The sequence below is a fragment of the Octodon degus genome, unplaced genomic scaffold, assembly GCF_000260255.1.
Source record: "Octodon degus isolate 3935 unplaced genomic scaffold, OctDeg1.0 scaffold00010, whole genome shotgun sequence".
Classification (NCBI taxonomy): domain Eukaryota; kingdom Metazoa; phylum Chordata; class Mammalia; order Rodentia; family Octodontidae; genus Octodon; species Octodon degus.
In genome coordinates, this window is record NW_004524586.1 from 5,931,730 (window position 1) to 5,957,136 (window position 25,407).

At 51.4% G+C, this 25,407-nt stretch overlaps 1 protein-coding gene across 2 annotated transcripts; it reads right to left on the reverse strand.

Moving 5' to 3' along the window:
* Positions 1–3,141: 3,141 nt before the first annotated feature.
* Pyroxd2 (pyridine nucleotide-disulphide oxidoreductase domain 2) lies at positions 3,142–24,724 on the reverse strand. Of its 2 annotated transcripts, XM_004625533.2 has the most exons (16): positions 24,411–24,724; positions 20,129–20,148; positions 17,558–17,651; positions 17,413–17,486; positions 13,803–13,958; positions 11,910–12,063; positions 11,272–11,333; positions 11,084–11,181; positions 10,658–10,799; positions 10,156–10,290; positions 8,908–8,980; positions 8,502–8,658; positions 6,968–7,122; positions 6,222–6,328; positions 4,063–4,183; positions 3,261–3,433 (listed from the first exon to the last, which is right to left on the reverse strand). In XM_004625533.2, the coding sequence occupies exons 1-16, from the start codon at positions 24,535–24,537 to the stop codon at positions 3,363–3,365; spliced, it is 1,746 nt and encodes a 581-aa protein (XP_004625590.1). In that variant the 5' UTR covers positions 24,538–24,724; the 3' UTR covers positions 3,261–3,362. The 2 variants fall into 2 exon arrangements, with proteins under 2 accessions (XP_023564640.1, XP_004625590.1); XM_023708872.1 differs by lacking the exons at positions 6,968–7,122; positions 8,502–8,658; positions 8,908–8,980 and having other exon boundaries at positions 3,142–3,433.
* Between the last annotated feature and the right edge of the window lie 683 nt (positions 24,725–25,407).

The window sequence follows — 25,407 nt, forward strand, 5'->3', positions numbered from 1 at the left end:
CAAAGCAGTTATCACAATTAATTAAACTGATTTTCTTTTTGGGAATATTTAGGCTGCTTCCAATACTTTGGCATTATGAGTAATAGAGCATGGGTGTTCCTGCACCTAAATCCCTGGAGACAACCCTGCTGTATTCCTCAGGCCAACTGGGAAGATGTGGGCTAGCCCAACAGAACACATGGATGTTGGCTTTTGATTCCATTATGAAATGCAAATTTATGCCACTGATAACAGAAAATGAGTGTGTCTTTTAGTCTGTGCTGGCAACTACATGTAAATTTTTTAAATGATATAGATTGTAAAATGTGATCATTTGGTGTTAATTACATTTAGTTGATTCCTGGTGGGGCTCAATAGTTTTTTGATTGCTCTCTTCCTTCCCTCCCCTTTCCCTTCCTTTTCCCCTTCCCCACCTCTCTTCTCTCTCCTCTCCTCTTCTCTCTCTCTCTCTCTCTCTCTCTCTCTCTCTCTCTCTCTCTCTCCCCTCCTCCCCACCATTAGCGTTCCTATCATTTCCAGTACTTCTCTACACCTCCACCAAATGCCCTCCTGTGTTGTTTGTCTCCACCCTCATATTCCAGCCTTTACTGTGGAGGTGACATCAGTGTCCCACAGAAGAATTCAGTGCTTGTCAATGCTTCTACAAAACCACAAGGCTTACAGCTGCTTAGCCACCTCTTTCCAGCTAGGATGGCAGAGTCCCTCCCAGAGCTGTAGACCTCAGGTGTCCTTGAGCCTCTAGTCTCTGTGTCTCCCTGGACCATCAGCACAGGAGCGCTGGCTGCAGGACCTAATGACTTAGCCAGGTGAGCTTCCTGTCATGTCAGCTTCTCTCAGGATCTTGCCTCAGAGGAACTGTTCCCTCCTGCTTTGGGGAAACTGGCAACTGTAAATCAGGTAAAGATGTGGCCATGACTTATTTATCTTTGTAAGTTTTATGTGCTAGAATCAGCAGGGGACCCATTGGCCTGATTTATGACTAATTTATGGAGTCATCGCTTAGAGTTAAGACGAACCCACCCTGCTCAGTGGGCTGGCATGAACCGGGGCTTTGAGGCCGAGGCGTCCTGTAGTGGGAAGCCTGGTCTTGCCTCTCCACCTGGACTGACTGTTATCTGTCAGAGCATTCAGACAGAAGACTGGGAATCCCCGAACAGCAGGAAGCTTCCTCCTGGCACTCTGACAGCTCTTTCCCTCCCCCAGTCACCTCCTGGGTTGTCTGTAGGAAGGAACATTTGCCTGGACCACAGCTACACTCTTGGGATCCAAGACATGGAGTGAAGGCACTGATGGAGGAGTTTGGCTGCTTCTAATTAGTAATCAAAGACAAGGCTGAACTCAGGAATGTTCATAATAAACTATGGATCCTCCTTACAAGAGAATATTAGGTAGCTATTAAAAGCAATATTTTCAAAGAATTTTTATGACTCTGAAAAGTGTTTATGACATGAAGCAAGATGAAAGGATAGATGTAAAACTTCTACATACAATACAGAATATGATCTTGATAAGGTGAAAGATTAGTGGGAAAAACTAGAATGATTATCTCTGCAGGTGAGGTTATGTGTGTACTTTATGTTGCTCTTTTATATTAAAAATATTTCTTACATTAAGTCTTTGGGACTCTTATTTACAAGAAAGACAATCACGATACTTCTAAAGATGGAGTCTAATGGATTGATCCTAGCCCTCTGGGGCTCTACCCAGGGTTCTCTGTGTTCCTTCTGCTCTGTCCTGTGGTAGGCATTATCTCGCACAGTGTGACAAGGCAACCACCCTGCCGGAATTTTAAGCCACATCTTATTAAAATCTTAGTCCATTTTGAAGCTCAGGACCCCCTTCCCTTCCTCTCCCTTCCTTTACTTCTTCATTTTCCTTCCTCCCTCCTTTCCCCTCTTTTTTTCTCTCTCCCTTCCCTTTTTTTCCTTTGCTTCCAAACATTTTTTCACTTTGGTCCTGGGAAGTCCTTTGAGAAAAGCAAATCTTAACAAGCAAGCAATCTTGACCGAAATGGAATTCTCAATGAGCTCCAGAGGGCAGCTGCAATCAAGCCAACTAGTGGAGAGGGCCTTAGTTTTGACAAAGCTTAGTGGACTGACTGCTTGCTGTACTCGATCCTGATCACAGTGCTTCTGGTGGGCTAGTTTCAACTCTGGGTGGAAAGACTACCTTCTGCAGAATGCAAAAATAATAAAACTCCCTTCACCAACGATATTAGCAGCAGCACTTCCACTGAGTACTGAATGTTTCCAGATGCTGGGCTAAAATATGATTTATTGTTTTGATTTTTTTTAAAGGTCAGTGTTTCTTTCTTTTTCTTTTTCTTTCTTTCTTTTTTTGGCAGAACTGGGGATTGAACTCAGGCCCTTGAGCTTGCCAGGCAAGCACTTATTCTACTGAGCCATCTCCCTGGCCCCTGTTTTGATTTTTAAAACCAGTCTTAACCCATGAGAAATCCAGGCTCATCATTAATAAGTAAGCAGGTAGATGTCTCACCTGTGTGAATTTGCTGGGGACAAGGAAGCTTTCCTGGGAAACGTGCACCTCAGCTGCAGACAGCAGTGCTCGGGATGGCAGTCATGGCCACTGAAGCTGGAAATGCTGGGAGCGTTGTGCTCCCAGGGGAATGTTCAATACGCACCTTTCTGACCAGGAATGACAACTTGATTCACCTTGGAAGGCCACAGGTTCACACTGAAGGGTTCACCCACGCAGCGCGTTCACCTCATAGGAAGTAGGAGGTGGAACACTCTGGAGTTGTCGGTGCTGAGCTCCCGAGCAGCCTTGGCTGAAGCCAGCTGGTGGCTACCCTTGGCTGCTCCTTAAAAGACCAGAGGTTTTGCTAGCTTGAGATGCTCAGGTCATGCCCTGTGGGTGACACTGTGGGTCCCTGGGGATGTGGGTCCATTTTTACAGTGACAGGAATGTGGCAGCAATTGATTGGGCTTCAGCTAAGATACCCGCCAAACAACCTGCAGTAAGTACAGCCAATGTGACCCAGTGCAATGTTTCAAGCCAATCCGTGAGCACAGTGATTACCCCCAAATAAGCGCATCCTACCTGTAGGACACAGTCCTATAGCTACATCACACACACACACACACACACACACACACACACACACACACACGGCAAACTGTATGTCTGAAGTAGTTTTTAATAAAACCCAGTCAATTCATTCACAGGGGCACAGGGCACAGGTGACTGTGTGAGGTGGAACTTGCATGTTCTTCTAAAATACTAGCTGAATTTTGTAGACTTGGCTGCCCAGAGCAGTGGCCTTTGGAGCAGAGCTTCCTGGGCAGCTGAGCCAATTGTTGGCAGTGGTGAGTTCTTCCTCCTGGGCTGGGGTTGAGTCAGTGTCACATGCTCTTAAGGTCCTTATAGACCACGTGGGCTGCATTTCTTCCAGCAGCTCCCATGACTCCTCCTCCTGCAACCATAGCTTTGCTCAGAAACCCACCAGGGAGGGGACGGGGCATGGGACAGAGAATCAGCAACAACTGGGACCACTGCCTGGAGACTCTGGGCTCCTCCTGGGTCCTGCAGCACAGTGGGGAGGGCTTGGGCTGGGGCTGAGGCCACATGCTGTGCGGGGAGACAATGGGGAAATGATCTGGAAAGATGGGGATGCACAGCCTACCCTGGGAGGCTGAGCCCCACACAGCTCAGATAAAGTCCCAAGAAATGGCAGCCTCTGGGGAGACTTGGCTCCTGACAGGAAAGAACTTGAAAAACCTACCTATACTGATTTTTCTGGTCTCAAATATGGGTGAGAGATTTAAGCATGTAGGTCTCCCACAGTCCATAACTGGAATGGGGAAAGACACTTCCCTGGAGACAAACCCCAAACCTGAGGGCTGTGATCAGACCTGAGGGCTGTGGCTGACTGGCCAGTCACTGCGGAGCTGCAAGGGCTCTGGACCACAGTGGCTTGTTAGGGCAGGGGCTCTAGCTCCTTCTCCCTCCCCCACTGCACATCTGTCTCTTCTGTCTGCAAGCCCCTGCCCTGCCACGAGTCCTCACAGCCCACATAGGGAAGTGGAGCTGTGGGTCACTTACCAGGATGGGCCCCGCTGCCACACAGATACAGGCCCCAGAGAGGGGAGCGGTACCCAGAGTGCAGTGGCATGGGGCGGGCGAAATAGAGCTGGTCCAGGGACATTGCACCGTGGAATATGTTCTGTGGAGACAGGGCTGGGGCTGTTAACACTGGAGCACTACAACCTTTTACTACCCTGGTTATTTTTAATTTTTAATTTTATGAGTACAGGTTTATAGCTCAGGCAGTTTAAAATCATCTTGGGGAATGATTATATGCACATATGATAGCTTGTCTTTTTTTAAAAAAAAATCCTTTTTCCCTTTCCTCTCCCTCTCTCCTCTCTCCTTCAGTTCCCCATCCCGTTTTTCAATCTCGTTGATATTATTAATCTTAACTCATCTTATGGTATATGTTCGTATGAATTGAGGCTATTAGGTCCCTCTACACGGCATATCTTTATACCTCCCCTTCCCTAATACAAGAGGTCTAGATCTGCTCCCCTGTTACAAGAGGACGAGTTCCCCCTTACAAGAGGTTGATCTTCTTGTCTCCTCTTCATCCTTTATTCTCCTTGTACTTTGCCTCACTCAAATGAGAGATGCCATGTGGCCTTCAAGTTTGCGTGTCTGGCTGATTTCACTCAACATTATATTTTCCAGAAGCACACAGTGTCTCAAATCTCTCATTCTTTATAGCAGAGTAGTATTCCATTATGTAGAAATACATTACTTTTAGCCAGTCACCTGGGGATGGATATGGATAGACAGGCTGCTTCCGGGATTCAGCACTTGCAAGTCGTGCTGCTATAAGCATTGGTATGCACGGATCACTTCAGGATCGTGTCTTAAGCTTCTGAGGAGGATATACAGCAGGGGGATCACCGGGTCATATGGAACTGCTAATTTCAGTTGTTTGAAAGTCTCCAGACTGACTGTACTGGTTTATATTCCCACCAACAATGAAAGAAGGTTCTTTTTTCACCATAGCCTTGCCAGCAGTTGTTATTGTCTGATTTCTTAATTACTACCATTCTTTCCGGAGTAAGATGAAATCTTAGCATTGTTCTACTTTGCATTGTTTTAATGGCCAGAGATGTTGACAGTTTTTTGTACACTTACTCCCATTTGCATTTCTTCCTCTGTGACGTGTCTGTTCATTTTTCCTGCTCATTTCTTGACTGGATCTTAACTTTTGGTGTTAATTTCTTGAGTTCTTTGCATACGTTAGGTATTAGGGCTCTGTTTAAGGAAAGCTAGCCCACTTTTTGCCCATTCTGTAGGGTGTCTCTTTACAGATTTACTCTTTTGCTGGACAGAAGCTTTTTGGTCTGATATAATATCACTTGCTGATTCTTGTAGTTGTTTCTTAAGTAACTGAAGTTCTGTTTAAAAGTCCTTTCCAACACCTATGTCTCCAAGTGCTCCAGCTATTTTATTTTCTAGGGCGTTTAGTGTTTCTGTTTTAATGTTTAAATCTTTCATCCACTTTGATTTTAATTTAGTGTATGTTGAGAGATAAGGGTCTAGTTTCAATCTTCTGCGCATAGATGACCAGTTTTCTCAGGATCACTTGTTGAACAGGCCATCCTTTCTCTACCATATGCCTTCGGCCCCTCTGTCAAAGGTCAAACATCTGACTGTATCTGGGGAAATGCTCTACCCCAGGTCTGCTCCGCTGATCCCTGCATCTGCTTTTATTCTAGTACCATGCCATTTTTTTTTTTTATCACTGTTGCTTGATAGTACAGCCTGAAGCAGGTGTACTACAGCTCTCTGCTTGGCTCTTGTTACCCCAAACTGAGTTTGCTATTCCGGCCTCTTCTGGTTCTGTATGAATTACTTCTGGTTATAACAGCAACTATAGATTTAATCTTACAACTGAAGAGCAGCAAGGACCTGGCTCCTCAAGGAGGATGCCTTCTGATGGAAGTCATGGGAAAGAGGCTGCCCTCGGTGATAGGCAGAGGGGTCGCAGTCCTGGGGATCATCTCACATGGTCCCTGTGTCTCTATGGCTCATCCTCCTGCTCCTCAGCTCTGGTCGCCACTCTGTCCCCTCTCCACCATGGTCTCTGCCACCATTCTCCCTTCTAAGTGAGAGCCAGGCAGAGCTGCAAGGGCAGAGCCAGGAAGGGGAGGGAGGGCAAGCGTGATTCGAGACCTCAGGCTCCTACTCACCCCTCCAGGAAGCCCGAAGACTCTCTCCAAGTCTGGCGGTGTGAGGATGTCTCTGCCCACCACAGAGCCCTTGAAGCCAGGGGCGTAGGCCTCGATGCAGTCAAAGACTGCGTGTCCAACGGCAGGGACAAGATGGTATTGGGAAAAAGAGAAGCAGGTGTTATGCTTGCACAACCAGGTAAATTTACTAAAGTTCACTAAACTACATGCCTCAAAGAGTTTTTGAAAGGCACATTATACAACAATAAGTAAAAAACAAACAAAACTAGTCCACAGGCAAAAACACGTCATCACAAATTCCTTTTCTCATCTCCTTACCACAAACCTAAACACAAAACTGTTTGTGTTTGGAAAATGCAAAATGTTTTTCATCTCATTCCTTTGCTTAAGCTGCTTCTTTGTGCTTGGAATGTGCTTCACTTCCTGGCCAACTCCTATTCATCCTTTAAAATCCAGGTCAAATGTCCCTACCTTTGAAAACTTTCCTTCTTTCTCTGGCTCACCTGCTCCCCCCTTTGGTTCAGTAAAACACAGTACTGTGGTGACTAGTTGGTGTCCCTGACCACACTCTGTGTCACCTGAGAGCAACTTGTTCTTTTGGCTTTCTTAGCCCAGCGCCTGACCCCAGTAGAAATTCATCCACATGACAGCCCTTGGGACAGCACATGTAGGTATTCACCCTGGAAGAGGCAATCAGGAGGGCAGGCTCCCCTAGGGGCATGTGGCAGCTGTGTGGCTCCCTTTACCTTTGTCTGCGTAAGCATTCCGCTCTTGCTCATCCCAGTCCTTGCCTCCCGCCAGTGTGTAGGGAGTGTACTGGGTGAAGAGGGAGATCACGTGGCAGCCAGGAGGAGCCAGTGTGGGGTCCAGCGAGGACGGGATACAGAGCTCAATCATAGGCCTGCAGTGCATGGGAAAGGGAAAGGGCTGGTCTGAGAACCAGGGCTGGGAGCAGACACAGTAACAGCTCTGGGTCAACACCCACGCTGGGCCACGTGTCACTGTGAGGCCACAGTGGTGATTTTCCATGCACCTAGCTCCTGCCCATCAGCAAGTCTCGTCAGCTTTACCTTCGCCTACAGCCGGTATCTGGCTACCTCCCATCCCTCCACTGCCTGCTCCCCTTCTGGTCCCAGCCACCGTCCTCTTCCTCCCTTGGCTTCGGCATCAGTAACCAACTGCCGCAGATGCCCCTCCCTCTTGTCCACGCAGCAGCCAGGGTGGTCTTTCTAAAGGGCAGGCCAAGCTCTGTGGAACTCTCCTGGAGGCGCCCAGAGCAGAGACCCGAGGGCACGAGCTGCTCCGGCTGCTTCTCCCAGCACTGCGTCCTCACCCCTCTGCCTCCCCACAGCCACATGGCACCAGCTTTGCATCTGGCCTTCCTTCTCCCTGAATGTTCCTCCCTCAAGTCCATCAAGACCTGTACGCCGTCCTCTCTGTTCTCTGCTCAGAAGTCACGGTGTCAGAGAGGCTGCTGCTCGGGCCTCGTTCCCAGCACGGCCTCCCCTTCCAGCCTGATCTTCTCCATTGTGTTTATCACTGATACACCCCTGTGGACCACCTTCTCTTCGTGCAAGCTCAGAAACTGAGCCTTTGCTGTCCTCTTTACCTGGCGCAGGGTGGGGATCCCCAAACACTTACCAAGGGATGTTCCCAGTGCTTCGCATCCTTCCCTAGGGCCACATGTTCCTTACCATAAAATACAAGTATCTGTGCCTGGCGGGTCATTAGCTTTTTTCTCTTTTATGCCTCTGACCTATACCCAGTACAGAGCCTGCTATGACTAGGCCTTCTATCTGTTGGCTGCTGGACAGGATGGAAAGGTGTGGGGCTCATAGTGTCGCTGTCTGCCTGGAAGGGCAGACACAGCTGTGGCAAATGCGGGAATGCTTTCAGAAACTTTGTGCAAAGGTAGCTTATATGGCGTAGCAGAGGGTGCCCACTAGGGGCAGAAAGTGTTCTTGTGAGGCCTCTGCAGCAGAGAGCCTGTTTTTCTCCTAGAAAGCATTTTCTCTTCTTCCCAGCTCCAGCACTGTCAGCTGTAGGGCTTGCTCTTCTGCTGCTTGTAACAACCCCTGACGGGTCTTGCTCCCTGTTCCACAGACTGCTTACCCGGGATACACTTCCTGGTCTTAGATTCCAGGTATGGAATGAGGCAGATCCTAGGTCATCAGAGAGGCGCATTTCCAAGCTGAAGAGTCCCTGCTGTGTCTGGGCAGCCACTGTCCACCCAGGCCCATGTCAGAACCTCCAGGGGACGTTAGTCCTGAGCACACTGACCTGCGGGAAGGCAGGCCACCTTTGGCATCTTCAAAGGCCTGATGGAGGAGGTGGGTGTTTTCGCAGTTCAGGTGGATGGAGGTCTGGTGATGGGGAAGCGGCTGGCCTCCGGGAGAATTAGGGGCTGCCAGGAAGTTGGGCAGCTTGTCCACAGCCACTGAGGGACCAAAGAGGAGGGTCAGGTCCCCGGCTGTGCAGGGCTCTCACTCCACAGTCATCACCTTGCTCACTCACAGGTGGACCAGAAGTCTGAACGTGTAAAGAAGTGTTTCACCTTCCCGCGGGGGCGGGGGTGGGCAGGCTGGGGGCCAGCAGGTGGGGGTGGTGTGCTTGGGCTTTCCTGTACATGAAGACTTCCCACTCAGACAGTGTCAAAAGACTCGGTTCTGCAGCCAGGTGTTCTTACCATTGATCTTGGTAACAGGGGACTGGGTATCCAGCTGTGAGATCCTCTCCGTGAATGCCTCTGGAAGCCACTCCTGCAGGGAGGAGTCTCTGGGAACCCCCAAGCATGGCCAAGGCCCCAAGGGAAGCTACCTCCTTTCTCTGCTCAGGTCAGTCCCTCAAACTCTGTGGAAAGCTCATCGTCCACCGGAACTAGCCAGGCCACCTCCCCTGTGAAGCCAGCCCAGGGCCTCCCCTTCAGCTGACCACTTCATCCCCTGAGCTCTGTCAGCAGCCTCTCGCTTTTGCTGCTTTTCTCTTCTAGACTATAAGCTCTGGAAGCCCTGACATCTACTTGCTTAACTTCACAGATGCCCTGCACTGATGTTTGTTAACTCTTGTTAGTGGAAACGTTCAGAAAGAGTGCTGTTGCCCCAAGGAGTCCCCAGCGTGCTCACACACACGATCTTCTGGGGACAGAGAGTGTGGCCCATTGCAACAACTGTGCCATTTTCTCAGCCCTCCCTATGTGAATGTCCTTTGTCCCTATAACTTTGGAGTGCTTCTCACTCTGACTATGGGTTTAGCTATGAAACTTGCTTTGGCCAATGTCAGAAAATAAGATACAAACAGAGGAATAAATACGTGTTTCGTGTGACTGAACTTGATGGCTTCTGTGCCAGGCCTCAGAACAGGCCTGGACCATGGAGCCAATAGGCTGAGGGACATGTGTAGAAGAGTCAGATTGCCTTGGTCGCGCCTGCACTGTCCTGAGCTAGCCTGGGCCAGCCGATCCCCGGGCACACAAGGAAGCACAGCAGAGCCGGTTGCGGCGCCACAGCTTACTGTAGGTACCCGAGCAAGCCCAGACCACTGAAACTCAGCCAAGATCTACTGAATTCTCCATGCCTGCCAGCTACGATTTCTTCTTATCTGCCCAGAAGCTTTGTGTTTGGTTGTTCTGCAACATCAATATGGCGACAGATCTTGGACACAGGCAGTGGAATTAACAGTGAGTGAACAGAAATCAGGACAGTAGATAGAAAGTCAGACATGGATTCCAGTGCTGGCTCAGCAAGCGACCGCCAGCTGCACGGCCTGGGTCACTTCACCTCCCTGCACCGTCCCCCTTACCTATGCAGCTTCTCCCATTTGTCACCTGCCTATTACCTGCTTCCTTCCCTCAAGGAGATGGCATTCTCTCGTCCACCCTCGTGCAGACCTGGCTCCCTGGGTGCCCTGTGTTCCGGCCCCTCCACGCTTGGCTCACCTGTGGTGTCAGTGTCAGGAAGGTGACCTGAGGGGATGCACTGGACAGCACCACTCTGCTCTTCACCTCCTGGCCGTCCTGCAGCACCACACCTTGAACGCGGCCTTCCCTGTTCACTTGCACCTTGGCCACTGTCTGAAGCCCACCAGCAACAGGCCCCCGAAGCCCCAGGAAGGAAGACTCAGGTTGGCTCTGGTCAGACCCCCACTTTTGTGCTGCACCCAGGCATTCACGCTTCCTCCTCCCAACCCAGCCCTCCAAACTTGGTAACCTCTGGGGTGAGTCTCGATGCTCCCCACCAGGAAGCACCAGCCCCAGTGTGACTTAGTGACTGGTCAGAAAATCTGGGACATCCCTGACCATCGCTCTGCTGCTGCAGGGTCCACCAGCCGAATAGGGCCTGGGTTTTAAGCCCCACCATTTCCATCAGGAGAACAAGGGACCTTCCCCACTCCAGACTTTCTGCAGCCTTGTCAATCACCAGGGAGGGAGAGGAGCTCACCTTTTCAGTGAAAATACTTGTTCCATGTACAGCGGCTGAGCTTGCAATGGCATCAGAGAGGGCACCCATGCCACCCTGGACGTAGCCCCAGGCCCCCTGCTGTCCCTCCAGGCACCCCATCACATGGTGCAGCAGCACATATCTAAGCATAGAGCACAAAACCAGGTGCTGGAAGTGAGATTCCACGTCCCAAGTTCCGGGTCCCAACATTGCTCTCATCTGGCCCCTTGAGCCTCTCTCTGTCCCCCCACCCAGCCCTTTTCATGAGCCTTGAAATGAGCTCAAGCCTTTCGCCTTTTCATCGCCATGCACACGTGCTCAAGGGCAGTGTCTGGCTCAGAGTGAGCTCAGTGAATGCCAGTCGCTGTTGCTCCTGCCCTTGTCCTGCCTGGGGAACCTGCCCGGCTCCTGCTGGCCTTCACTCACCCACTCCCTGGAGTGTAGGGACTTGTCATGGCTCCAATCACAGCATCTGTTGCCAGAGTAGCTTTCAGAGGCTCAGATTCGAACCACTGGTCCAGCACCTGGGCAGCAAAGTTGCAGGAAGGCCTCAGGGACCTGCCTGGCAGGGGAGGTGCCGGCCGCAGGTCAGGCGGAGGCTGGCAGGCACTGACCTTGGTAATGGGAGCTGTGAGGACCTGGTAGTACTGGGGAAGCTGGGCCCCGAGGATGCGGCCTGGAACACAAAACCCACAGGACAGCAAGTAAGTCAGGCTGAGAGGAAACACTCTGGCCTGGGCCTAGGGATCAGAGAGCGGTGGGGTGGGAGGCAGGGCAGCATGGTGGACGTGCCAGATCTCTTCCCCATCTTTCCAGATGCATGGCCTCGGACCTCCTCTTAATGTCTCTAAATGAGTTTCTTCATCTGTAAAATGGGAGTTGCATCTCATAAGGGGTACTGCGAGGATTAAGTGGCATGTGCAGACGTTTGCCAGCCCATAGGCATGGAGGCATATTAGAATACCTTTAGAAAAATGTTAACGCGTACGTTATTCCCGTACTTTGAACTCTGTAAGGTGCGCTGCCTGGGGGGAGCCCATTTCTGTGACACTGAGGCACCCTCTGTCCAGGCTGGGTTCCATCCACACCAGCCTGAGACCTTGATGCAGTGTGGGCTCCAGGGGCACTCAGGACACCGTCTGCGACATGGGCATGAGTGGCAGCTGCCTGGAGGTTCAGATTTGTGTCCAAGTACCAAGAAAACAGACCCCCACAGCCACGAAAGCCACTACTCACGTCCTGATGGACTCACCTGCCTTTAGCAGAGGCTTGAGGGTGGACAGTGCCTTCAGCCTCTGCAGCAGGGAGTGGTGCTGGAAGGCCTCCATGTCCACAGGGGCTGCGTCCAGCAGAGGGTCAATGGCCAGAACCAAGCGGCTCATGAACTCCTCATATCTTGGAAAGACCTGGAACAGAGCTCTAGCTCAAGGCTCCCGTGTCCCAAAGCCCACAAAGCCAGCAGCTCTGTGTCCTGCCCTCCCTCACAGCCACCGCGCTCTACCGCAGAGCCCTGATGGCTCCTAGGGCTTCATCTCTCCTGTGTAGCTTGGCCTGGTCCTGCTGAGGCCTTGTACCTCCACATCCATGTTGACACCAGCACCAGGAAGAGGGTGTGGGGGAAGCCACAGAGACCTGGGCTACCTGAGAAAGGGTGTGTGTAGGCCAAAGTGGCCACAGAAAACTGGCAAGTAGCTGAGGGAGTGGGTGCTGTGATAAGAGCGTGGGAAGGTTTCTCTTTGTCTTTCCGTCTTTCCACATGTGACTGGTAGAAGTTAGTCCCTCCTTGAACTCCAGGGTGCAGACGTTCCTCGTCCCTCAGTCTGACAGACTGCCCCCTGACCCCGGAAGCACAAGTCTGCATCCCCTCCTCCTGAGCTGGTTCCCGATGCCCACCTTCCCTCCACTAGACCAGTCATGGGGCAGGAACGGGGGGCCCGTGCCTCTGGAAGCCCGCCTGACTCACGCCAGCGCTTTCAATTATGGGTCCAGCTGCACTCATGAATGCCCCAATGGGATGACAGCACACTACATAAAGGAAGGTTTGAGCTTCTCAGAACACTGAGAAGTCTTGCTAAGAAAGAAGTGGAATAGTTTTCTCTAGAGCCAGCCTTTAAAATGACCGCTTGCAAAGATAAAACTAGAAACAGGGCTCCTTATGTTCCACGATAGAAAATGAGACCCAGCCCCCAACTAACAGGCAGGGCCAGAGTCATGCTATGCTGACTCCTGCCTAAGACATCTGTGACAGGCAGGGGCTGGAGGGTGGTAAAGGCCATGGTCCCCGGGCCAGTGCGCAGAACAGTCAGATGAGAAGCACCTGGGAAGAGTGAAGCTGCCCGCAAAATCCAACTCAGCAGCCAGGTTTAGAAACCTCTGGTTGAAGAGATACACACAGCAAGTCCGTGGCACCCTGGGGTTCACCAAATACTCAGTTAATAAACTAAGACAATTTACAGGGACTACACTAACCTAGATTCTTCTTATAAAAATATATCCATCAAGGCCTGATTTCATGCTACAGCTTGTAGCAGGCCATTCAAAGAATCGTTCCCTACCCCCAAGCCCACCACACCAGGTCCACTGGATTATGCAGACTCATCTGCACAGCATTGCCCAACCAACTCCTAGACTGCAACCCGAGACAACAGATTCTTTCACAGTTCTGCACATCATCACGCACACTTCTTTGTCTTGGGTGTCAGAGGATCGATGTCAGATTGAATGAATATTTTAAGCTCCTAATCCAGTTCATTTTACCCTTCATTGTCTCTCATCTTCCCTTAACCTTCCTCTGGGGCTCTCATGTGGATAACCACTCGGGATTCTGTCTGAAAGCAGGGGCGACCCAAGCCCCACACAGTAAACGTACACACTGGGGGGTTCTCTTTGGAAGCGCACCACGCGGAGGCCATCTGGACAGCGGGCCCATGCTGAGCACGCGCAGCTTTGAGGGCCTTAATCACTGCTCTCCATCTCTTCTCTCCACAGGGCCTGAGATCAAAAGCTAGTTCAGACTGGAGCCTGCGCAAGCCCCCACGTGGCCTTTGGACACTGTGTTCTAGAACAAGTCCCGCTGGGCTGCCCCTTCCAAGAGCCTCCTCTAGTTGATGGGGAGGGGAGCTTCGTCTCTGGTCACTCCTCTTACCTGGGCATCTTTCTGTGAGAACTGGGCGATCTGTTTCTGATTCTCTGCCGTGTCTCTGCCCAGCAGAAGGGACCTGGGCACTTTGCTCCCTGCACCCTCTTCCATCACGGGGGTGAAGGAGTGGGGATCTCGAAGATGAAGCCGCAGCCCATGTTTCTGCAAAACACAGAAAATACAGGCAGCATTTTAGGGATTTATAGAGTCTGCTGTTGACCTTTCTCTGATCGTGTCTGTGTGACCAGTTGGGTAGCTATTCCCAAGGTATGGGGTCCTGGCTCTTCTTTTTTAAAATATGTTTATAAAAAGTCCTCTTGCCAAGGCACTCAGTGACAGACCACACCATGCCACACCATGCCACGTCATGCTTTTCCTGTGCCACAGACTGTACCACGGTTTACAAGCACCTCACAGCATCTCATCTATATAGGTACTGTTACCCTTTTTGTGCAAGTACTGTGTTGGGAATTCAGAGACGTTAAATAACTGGTCCCAGAACACTGTAGCAGGTGGATCTAAGTTTCACAACCACACTGCTGTGACTCCCAGCCCTGGATCTAGAAATAATCTATAACCGCCCCACTTCAGAAATAAATAATTAAAACTTAGATATATAAAACAATGATTATGTGAAAATCTATATATCGAATGTAGATATATTATTTACATCAAAAATTTTATTTATTTTGAAGACTGATTTATTCCAGGGTCACTTTAAATAGAAGTTCCTTGGAAGTACTTAAAATATGATTAGGTTTTCAGATGCTTGACCTGCACATGGAACTTTGCCAGAGCACCTTTGCTTCTCTACAGGGACATACGACACAACAAAAGGGACCCAGACTGCTAACCGAAGTGCACCTTATGCCGGCCACTGTCTAGAGACTTCCTTTCCCTGCCTGCAATGTGGGCCTGCACTTCTTCAAGGTTTCTGCCCAACTGTCCTTTATTAGCAGGCCTCCCCTGACCACACCAGCACTTCCTGTCCCCTCACCCTGCGTTACTGTTTTCCAAAGCCCTTGTCATCACATGGCTAACTATATACGTGTTTCGTCATTTTCCTGAGGAGAAGAGAAGGTCTATGAGGTGAGGGGCGCTGTCTGTTTTGCTCACTGTTGCACCCCCCATGTGGAGATTCAGGGCGTCAACCAGCATTCTGCTGACTAGAGAGGTGAAGGCCACACTGCAGGCAGGAGTGCCCCCAAGGGACAGAAACAAGACCTGCATGAGGGTGACAGAGACCACAATAACCCTTTTCCTATGAGTACAGCTGGAACTGTCCAGACCAGAGATGCTCCAGACAGGCAAGATGGACAGCTCTGAGCATTTTGTGGAGGACATTCGGAACAGAGGATGGAGCCAGAGTGGGAGAACTTCATGTCCTTTCTAACATTAACACAGAAATCGGACTCTAAGTTAGAGGATCTTCCAGCTTGGCTTCCTTAATATAACCACCTCTTAAACCCCAGGAGCATCTTGGTTCCTCTCTCTCCCTCTGCCATCCCAACCAGAGCCGTCCTTGTCAGCCCCTACTGCACACACAGTCCACTGCTTTCTGTGTGCTGCCTTGGGTCAAGCTGCCATCCCGTGGGGCACTGCGGCAGCTGTCTTATGGATCTACCTGCAGGCCCCCACACCTTCATTACCATCCAGATGGACTGATCTTTTATAAAGTCACAAATCCCATATTCCACTTTCTGATTAAAGACCTTGGCTGGCTTCCGACTGCACACGAATAAAATGCAGGCCACTCACCATAGCTTGCAAGGTGCAATCTGAGCTGTCCTCTGCCCGTCCTTACGTCCACTGCCCCTGTTCCTGTCACTCGTCTGCTTTGGCACACTGGCCTAACTTCTGCTCATGCCTGCCACAGCCTGTCCACTTCCCTCTGGCTGAAACTCTGTTCAGATGCTGCACTGCGCCAGCCAGCTCGCCCACCACCCCCTGAGGAAGGACTTCCAGGTCCCCAGTATAGGCTGGCCCTCCACACTTTCCCACCACATTGCTTCTTTTCTTTTCTTTCTGTCACCTACCCTACCCGAAGTTCTGTTACTACCTCAGAGTTCACCCCTGCATCCCAAGGGCCTCTCCCAGAGCCCGGAAGAGCAAGTGCTGAGGAATGTTAACTAGACAACACAACAAACCTTCCTCATATGGAACCCAGAAACTATTTCAATTATTATTTCATAACTAATTGAATATGAGTCATTTTTGACTGATTCTAGGCTTTCTCTTCAAAACGGTGACTCTGTCATTCCTAAAGGCTTTAATCAGATGGAGTCAGAAGGGCATTTAAATTGCCTTTGATGACCTCCACGAGATTTGTTTGGAGCATGATGTTTTCTTAAAAAACAAAACCAGAACCCATTCTCTGGTTACCTGTGTCACCTTCAGCATTCCTAGTCATCCCAGGTGGAACTTCTTGCAAAAGGTAGATCAGAGACCAAGAGACCAAATAACACAGAGACTTAAAAGGTGGAGTTTTCAGCTGTGACTGGGGCTGTCCTCTTTCAGAATGACCCGGGGAGGTTGTAAAATGCTGGTTCCTGCACCCCACTGCTTCTACAGAGTCAGACTTCTGAGCAAGAATATTTGGAAATGTCCACTTCTCTACCCGTCTCTAGCTCCTTCTTACCAACCTGGTTAGAGTTTGTTTCTACAGTAACACAGGACTAGAAGGAATATGGCTGAAACCTGGAAGATCAGTAGGAGAAGGAAGGGACAGAGATCACCTCTGGCCCCCAACATCTGAGAACATAAATAACTGGTACATTCACAAATTACCCTTAGCTATAGGGTGGTGTGAGCTGGAGACGCCAGGCCAATCCTAGGTCTTAGGTTGTATTCAGTACCCGGTTCTACCAGAGTACTTTCTCTTCCTCAATAATTTCTTATCCCTGGCTTCTGTAGTTACCTAAGTCCCAGAACTCCTCTATAGGAACCAACTAGAGAAGCCAAAGAGCCACAAACAATCAGGGCAGCCCCTTGTGAGGTGGTGGTGAAGTTAATGGAGGGGGAGGGGAGGAGGCCTGTGGGGGTCAGGGAGGGGCAAGGAGGGCAATCGATGGGCAGAGTTGAGCAGGCTGAGTAATCTAGCAAGGGGCAGCTGGAGAGGGCTAAGAAGGGTGCAAGTCCTGGTCACACTGCCAAGAGTGGCAACAGGCTCCAAGTGTAATGGGGGCAGAAACAGGGCTTGAGTCTAAGGCAGCTTTGCAGAATCTGGCACACAGGCTCTAGGCGGCTGTCCTACTAGAGTCAAGTAAGACTCCAGGGAATGACAGGGTCAGGGCCAAGGAAGGGGCCTGCCTGCTTAAGGCGCTGCTAAATGCCTTCATGTAAAACAAGCACCTCGTGTTGACCAAAAAACAAACAAACAAACAAACAAACAAACCTCTCCAAAAGACTTCTATGTGAAAATTTCCCATTTTTAAAGACACTGGTGGGCTAGAGAATATTGATCTGTGAGATTCAGCAGGAGACTGTGAGACAGGAAGTTCTGGGCTAGAAGACAGCCCTCAGGTGTGGGGAGTCACCTGAGGTACAGGAAAAGCAGCCCTCCGCCCTGCCTGGGTAGAGAAGGTGGAACTGCTGTCAGTCCCAGGGGCTGCTCTACCTTTAGCTCCAGGTCGCTGTAAATCTGCGGCCTCAGCAGGCTGAGGAGGTAGGATGCTCGGGAGAACTTAAACCCTAAAACCAAAAGGAGAATGAGTTGCTCAGGGTCACCCTCCCACCCCCCACCCCTGCTTCTCAGGGCTCACCTGGGATGATTTCTTCAGTGACAGCAGCACCCCCAATCACATGGCGCCTCTCAAACACCGCCGTGTTCACCCCCAGTCTCTGTAGGTACGCCGCCTGGGAGCACACAGGGTTCTCCCCTGATCCCTCTGGATTGCAGGGACCGTTGGGGCTGACCACTGGTCTCAGCGTTGCCCCCTTTGGTTGGCGCTGCGCCTGCCTGCTCCCCTCTGTGTCCCAGCTGAAGGTAACTCCTCAGAGGCTGAGGTGCCTTGGGCGTGTACACAGCACCCCGCCCACCCTGCAGCAACCCGCTCCCCCAGGAGGAAGCAAGCCTCTTTCCTTCCCAGAAGCACAGCAAGAGGCAGCGTGGAGGCTGCACTTTGGCAGGCAGAGCCAGACTGCAGGGGTTCAACTCCCCGTTGTCCTTCTGCTGAGGCAGCTCTAGTACTGATCTAGCTGGCCTCAGTTTCCTCGTGTGGACGGGTCAGCAGAAACGGTGCTGAACGTACCTACTTCTTAGGGCTGCTGTGAGGATTACCTGCGCTCGCTCCTAGCAGGCACACGAGCTGAGTGAAGCTGAGGCCACAGCAGAACTTTATTCTGGGGGCAGCAATGGCGCAGGGGCTTCTGCTAAGTGTCTCCAGCCCTTAGTGGAAAATAAGTCAGCCGAGCTCATCCTGGACATGCAGTCCTGTGATTGGTACTAGCCTCCCCACGACCATTAAAACCAGTGTGACAAAAAAGGGAGTGAAGTGCATGCAGAAGTCAGGCTTCTAAAAAAGCTCACCTGGCAGCCACCATATTCCAGGCACTGTCAGTGTAGCTCACTGAATCCACTCCACCATGCTAGAGGTGGGCACTGTGCCTCTCCCCATTTCACAGGTGCGGAAACTGAGGCCAAATGGGGCTAATGACTTGCCTCAGGCTCCCACAGCAGAGGAGGGGAGGTGCTGGGAAGTGAGCCCAGACCCTTAGAAGGCAGGATCTATAACCTTCGCACATCCCACTGAGAACAACCAACCTCAGTCTCTGATTCCTGGAAACTGAGCTGGCGTGCAGGTGGGAGCACACTGTCCTATTAGAGATAAGCTATCTCACAGAATGACAGTCTTAAATGATGCTACTCTGGGACCATGATGAGATGTAGCAAGCCCACTGCGGCTGTGACTAAACCCAGACAAAATCAAGGGTTCTATGCCATCCTCAGGATACCAAATACTTCCTCTCTCAACCAAAATGAAAGCCTGCTAACCCTTCACCAGTTACAGATGTCCTTATCCAGTGAGGTCTTGATGAGATTGACAGAGATTCCCAAAGATTCACTGTATTTTGGGGGTTATTTTTGTACCCGGGACTGAACTCAGGACCCTGTGCTTGCCAGGCAATATGCCTGCTGAGCTAGCTTGCCGGCCCCCGTTCTCAGTTTCCGACAGTGCTCAATTTGGAGAAGAGCCCCAACTTCTCGGGCCTTCCCCAAGCTATCCAGCCACAGCTCAAATCCTGTCCTGGGCTCTGAGAAGACACGCCCCTGGCATACATCTCCTCTGCTGCAAAGAGTGACCAACTCAACTTGGGCAACCAGCTGTGACCTGGTCCCTCTGGAGGACAGGCATTGACATTAGCCTTCCCTGAGTGGGACAAGTCCATGAAGAGCTGCCACTTGTGCCACGCTTGATGTACCAGCCAGGCCTGTGCTGCTTACTGTCACCTTCACAGCATCTCTGTGAGGCGGCAGCCACTATTCCCATTTTACTGTGGCTCGGAAAGGCTGTCTTCCCCACCTTTAACCTGTGCAGACAGAAAGTGGCAAAGGTGGGACACAAGCCAGTGGTAACATTACTGACGAATGCTCAACTACAATTGACACACCAGGCAAGGTATTAAGGGTTAGCAGGTGTCCCCTACACCTTGCGTTGGTCCCCCAATTCCCCTATCTGCATACTCTAGCCGCCACTAGATTCGGATGCTTTCGGACGATGGTCTGCATTTGTTCTGTGGCTGTAAGATCCTCAGTGGCCTCTTCAAGGGGCATGGACTCAGGGAGAGTACAACTTGGGGGTGACTCTGGCCCAGCTAGCATGGGTCTGGAAACCAGCTGTGCTGGGCACAGGGTCCCTGGCCCCTCTGTGAGGTGGGAGTCCTCACCGTGCCAGGGCACACTTCAGACACACAGCAGCTGGGTGCTCGGAGGGTACATCACTTAGGCCTTGTTGGGGAGAGCTCTGTCCCTCTCCACAAGGACTGTCCCTAGCCTGTAGTCACAGCCCACCCAATTCTGATGCTCAGGCTCGCCTGCTTCCTCTGGGCCAGTCACGGGCATGCACCGTCCCACTTTTAACTGGCACACCTCTCAGTGCTCTCAGTCCTCACACAGGACACGGGGACCATGTGCCTGAGGACAGGACAGGACAGAACCGTGACAACTCTCTAGCTGGCCCTAGATGCGCACTGGGCCAGCCCTTGCTGGGCACTGGGAACACTGACAGCTGTCTTGGGCCTCAATCCTGCCTGCCAGCTTCCTCATGCTGCGCCTCAGTGCTGAGTCACAGTCTCCTAGGCCAGTGACATGGGACCAAGAGGAAAGTACTCACAGCCACCAGCCCATTGTGTCCTGCAACGAGAAGGGAGAGAAGGGGAGAACGTCACTGGTCAGTGGACAGACACACACAGTCCTTAGCAGAGCGGGCTCACACGTCCCTGCCCCAGTCCAAGAAAAGCATTGGTGATTCTTTCCACCCTTCATGCGGAAGGGAACACAGCCAATTTAGGAGGAGTCAGAAAACTCAGTTCTTGTGCTGGCTTGACCTTTAGCTCTATGCTGGAGTGAGAGGTAAGGAGAAGCCCATGATCACGTGGGCTTCCATCACTAGAGGAGGAGCCAGTGGCTGTCAGAAGGGGCATCACAGGCTGCATCCAGGGGAAGGGCCCGTGCGCACAGCTGTCCAGGCGGTGCTGCCTGGATGGGGAGCTGCTGCTGTGCTCTTTGTTTCGTCCAAGTGTGGCGTACAAAGGGCCGAGGAGGGCTTTCCCACACAGAAGTCTCCCCCAGTCTTCAGTGCTCCAAAATGCCATGAAGAGGTGTGCTTAAGGGGGCAAGCTGATCAGCTAGTTTTCTGTCATATAGTTTTTTTCTAAAAATATAAGGAAGGCTGTCTCTAGCTTTGGGGGTCCTGTGCTCCACAGTAAGCCATCCATAGCGAGTGCCTCTCCACCCCTGACAAGTTCAAAGCCATATGGGAAGTGTGGTAAATGTCAGCTCCCAGCCCCCCTTCCTGGCTGGCCCCTGATAGCCTGGCGTGTACATGCTTCCTGCTCACTCCTGCTCCCCGATGCAGGCTGAGCTGAGCTAGGCTCTCCCTTCCCTTACTTAGGAGAAAAAGCAGTGGGTAGTGGAGAATCACTTGTGGGCAGAGATGAGGCCCCAGTGGCTGCCAGCCAGCCTGTGGGTAGGTTCTTTGTGTCCTTGGTGATAGGTGACCAGAGTCTTTCTTTAATTTCATCAGTAGATGGCCTTGACTTCAGAGCATGGACCAATGTTGATGCTAATTAAATGCCTGTTAATAGGACAGATATTCATAAACAAGGGAGTGCCAGTGGCCCATGCGCTGAAACGTTTATTATGCATTTGGTTCAGGGTCTTGCTACACAGCTCAGACTTGCAGTAACCCTCCTGTTTTCAGCCTCCCCAGTGCTGGGATTGCAGGCGTGCACCATCATGCCAGGTCTCAGTGGCCAGCTCAGCACGCCTGGGAGCAGGACCAGTGCGGCATGTGGTGCTGAGGACTGATCCCTGTGCTTGCCTAAGCAGCCACTTAGTCCACTGGGCTATCTTGCCGGCCCATGATGAAACCTTTTTACAGCATGGTCAGTTTTAAATTTCTCACATAGAGACTCCCAGAATTTTGGGGTCACTCAGCCAACTTCTCACTCATCAATCAAATCTGTGAAACTGAGTTTTTCAAACCCCTCTGAATAGGAGAAGCACCTTACACCACAATCTGGTACAGAGCCCACAAGTGCATTTCATAGAAATAAGTTTTATGAACTAACATTAATTTTCATCATGTGGTAAGTAAGTGACAATCTATTTGGTTATATTTCTTTAAAAGTACAGAAATTTTTTTCTATGAAAAGTTAAAAAAAACCATACTAGGTAGACTCATGAACTCGCAGCTTGAGCCCTTCCTTCTGGGCGTGCCACAGTTCAAGGCAGACGGCCCTGGGCTCATGCTGCTTACCTTGGTGCGGCCCTCAGAGAGGTATTTAACAGTGAGGAGCCTCGCGCTCCCTAGTGTACTTGGAACAGAGAGGATGCTGAGGGCCTCGCAGTGTTGTAAGGAGGACTGGACAGTAATATTAGGAAAGCAGGCCTGCAATCAATATGGGAGCCATTAATCTTTTAATTAGTAGTGATTATCAGTCTTGGAAAGCTAACATCTTCCAGGTAGCTGGGTCTCCAGGTCAGTCATGGTGTGTAAGCCCACAGACGCACAAAGGGAACCACACGGCAAACGCTGAGGATCCAGCAGCTCAGGAAGGCTCCCAAATCCCAGCAGAGCTGCCTGTGCTTTGGAGGGTCCTGAGTTGCCGCCCACGCTCCGCAGGCAGCAGGACCTTGACAGGTGCTAGCCCAGCACAGGTTCTACAGCTGCCTGCCACAGGGTCATGGCACTGGCAGGGTACACGTTCTGAAGACACGCACAGCCCCCATCACCTGTGACGAAGGCTGGGAACCTGCATTTTAACATGCTCCTCAGGTCCTTCTTAAGCACATTTGGTCAAATGGTGGGATCAGAGGCTCTTTGAAGAGGTTGACAGGTACTGATGACTTCAGAGACTCAGATACAAGCCTACCTCATAAGATGCCACTCTGTCCTCACTCAGGCCTGAATGTCATTAGGTCAGGCTCCAAGGTACATTCCCACCCAATGAAGCCACGTGAAGGGAAAACTCTGGCACTAGACGCATTCACAAGTGTGGGTGATCCCCAAGGCCGCTGGTGCTCCAGGGTCCGCACTGTCCATCAGGAGCCAGTGGCGGGGCTGTGACCCAGAGGAAGGGGCAGGGAGCTTCTCCGAGGCTCAGAAGTGCTGCTCTTCCTGAGCCCACTGTGCCCACCACCCAGAAATCTATTGATTAGTTGCCAATCATAGCCATTGTTAAAAAATAAGTTATAGAGGCTTCCCATCAAATAAATGATATTAAAATCGAAGATAATAACTACCCCAAATTCACTGTTTCTAAATTATTTTACATTTGCCAATGGCCCATACTCTTGTGGCCAGACACCTGCCACTGTGCCCGAGTGGTGGACACAGGGATGTGCTGATGCACCTCTCTCCCGAATCATGTGCAGCCGCCTCAGAAGTAGCGAGAGGCCAAGGCCGTGGGGTAATGTTTAACAGATGTCAGTGAGGGCACATATCAGGGCTGCATCTACTGTCCTGTTGACTGTTAGGCTTCAGATAGTGACGCATGGGGTCAGGGAGATGGCTCAGTAGAATAAGTGCTTCCCTGGCAAGCTCAAGGCCCTGAGTTCAATCCTCGGTTCTGCCAAAAAGAAAAAAAAGAGAGTGACACAGGTTAAATTTAACCAAGCCTCTTGAGTCTGGAGCTGTTCAACTGGAGATAAACAGCACCAAAAATGGAGAAAGTATTCTTGCAGTACCAGGAAAATATTTTCTCACTGAGCAAAGTCATGGTAATCACTGAAGAAGAAATGTTTCACTTCCCCTCAAGTAAATGAAAAATCAAGCATTCCTTTTGCAACTCTCTCTGTTGGTGAATGGCAATAGCAGCCTGGCCACTTGAATTTGGTAAAAATGAAAGACAGCATTCTGTTAAGGCTCACCTGGTAACCCCTTGCCATGGTGCATGCCTGTAATCCCAGCCACTCAAGAGGCTGAGACGCAAGGATTGCACACTCGAGGTCATCCTCGGCAAGATCCTGCTTCAAACCAAAAAGGGTTGCTCGGTAGTGCAGCGCTAACAGACATGAGACCTTGGCTTCAATCTCCAGCACAGGGAAAAAAGATTCAAGAGGCTTCCTGGAATTTAAGAGTATTACAGGCCTGATTTATAAACTGTGTGCTACACTCAGTGGTATACAGTCCCTGGGTTCAATTCTCCATGCTGAAAAGACAATTCGAAGAAAAACCCCGAGTGCTGCAGACCTTCGCGCCAATGGACACGCACCAGCTCCGTGTGCTTAGTGCGCGTGGGACTGAGGACGCCCACCCAGAGCGTGAACCCTGAAGCTGTGCTAACTCCCACTGTACCTTCTTTCAGCCCGGCACTGGCTCTGTACAAGCCCCCTCGGAAACATGGCCTTCTCAGGGTGGGTGGGAGGCCGGGCGAGTGCGGTCTGGCCCAGGGCCACCTTGTCCAGTCACCCTGCAAACTTGGTTCTTTTAACTCAGGGGACAGCAAAATGCTGCAGGACCACTGCGGCAGACCCCAAGCTTCTGGGGGAAGGCAGCGGGGCCATCACCCTCTGTGGGGATGCGACAGGATCTCCGGAGCTCAGGACTAGTTTTTCCTTGTCTTTACGATTCTGGTCAATCTTTCTGATCTTGCTTGTTTTTCAGGAGACACAGGGAAGCTCCAAGCTCCTTCCTCCTCATACGGGACGGGACGGCAAGGCTTAAGACCAGAGAGGGCGGGTGTTTCCAGCAGGCCCAGGGCACAGCCGGCCCCAGAACTGCAGGATCCTGACTCCCAGGGCAGGGGGTCTTCTTTCTGTGCCCGCCTTAGCCAGACTTCTGGCCGAGCAGTGCCCAGGGCAGAGCAGGCAGCCACGCTCCGTGAACACCCCTCCCCCAGGCCTCGGGGTGGGGCTGCTTGACCCCCTAGGCAGTGGCTCCTCCACTTTACCTGCTCCTATCACCACTGCATCGTACTCGGCCTTCACGTTTCCCCCAGCCCTGGAGGGAACTCGGCTCCCAGCTGGGCCAGCGGAGGCCCCCACGATCCTGCTGAGCCCTCGGCAGCCAGCAGCCATTTCGGCTTCTAGAATGTGCTTGCAGTCAGTGCCAAGCTCCAGCAAGGCAGGGGAAGGGCCAGGAGGGGAAGTGGGAGGAGCTGCAGGCCGGGAGAGCCCTGATCCTGGGGCTCCACTGGGGATGGGTGGACGAAAGAGGGTGCTTCCACAGGCCGAGAGCAAGGTCCACACAGACAACCCATTGAGCCCCTGCGCTCCAGGTGCTGGCTCCTGTGCACCTGGCTGGAAGGGCAGGCTTGGGGTGGAGCCAGGCCGGTCCCCGCCCTTCTTATTAAAGGGGCACGAAGCACGGGAATCCTGCAGTGGGAGGACCGAGTCAGACTCCACTCTGGCTCCCCTTACACCCACAGGAGGCTCTCTACTCACAGGCAGCGGCCCGCGGAAGGAACTACCTCAGCAGGTCTTGGCCCTGAACCCTCTGAGATATCAGGGATGACCTTGAAGAAGTCTGGGTGCTCAGCTAAAGTAGATACCTCACACCATGCAGCTGGAAAAAATCAGCACATTTAAAAACAAAATTAGGTGTCCTAACCCGTGGCATTTTTCCTTTATGCTCTTTTGTGTTTTTCAGGCTATTTTTAATTGCCACCTATAAAATTATGGTACTAACAAGGAACACAGATCTGTCATCTCCACTGCCACGGCTTCTCTCTGCCACCTTCTAAGGACTCATCTCCTAGCACCCCTGTTCCCTCCACCCCTGGCCCCTGCACGGGAACACCCAGTCCTTGCCACAGTTGCAGCCCACGGCTCTCCATGCACAACTTGGGGCATCTGTTCCTTTCTGCAGTGACTGGTGTGCTTCTGCTGCACCTCTTCCAGCACTGAGACTGCCCTTGGGTTCATCCTGGAGAGCTCCTAAGAGGTCTT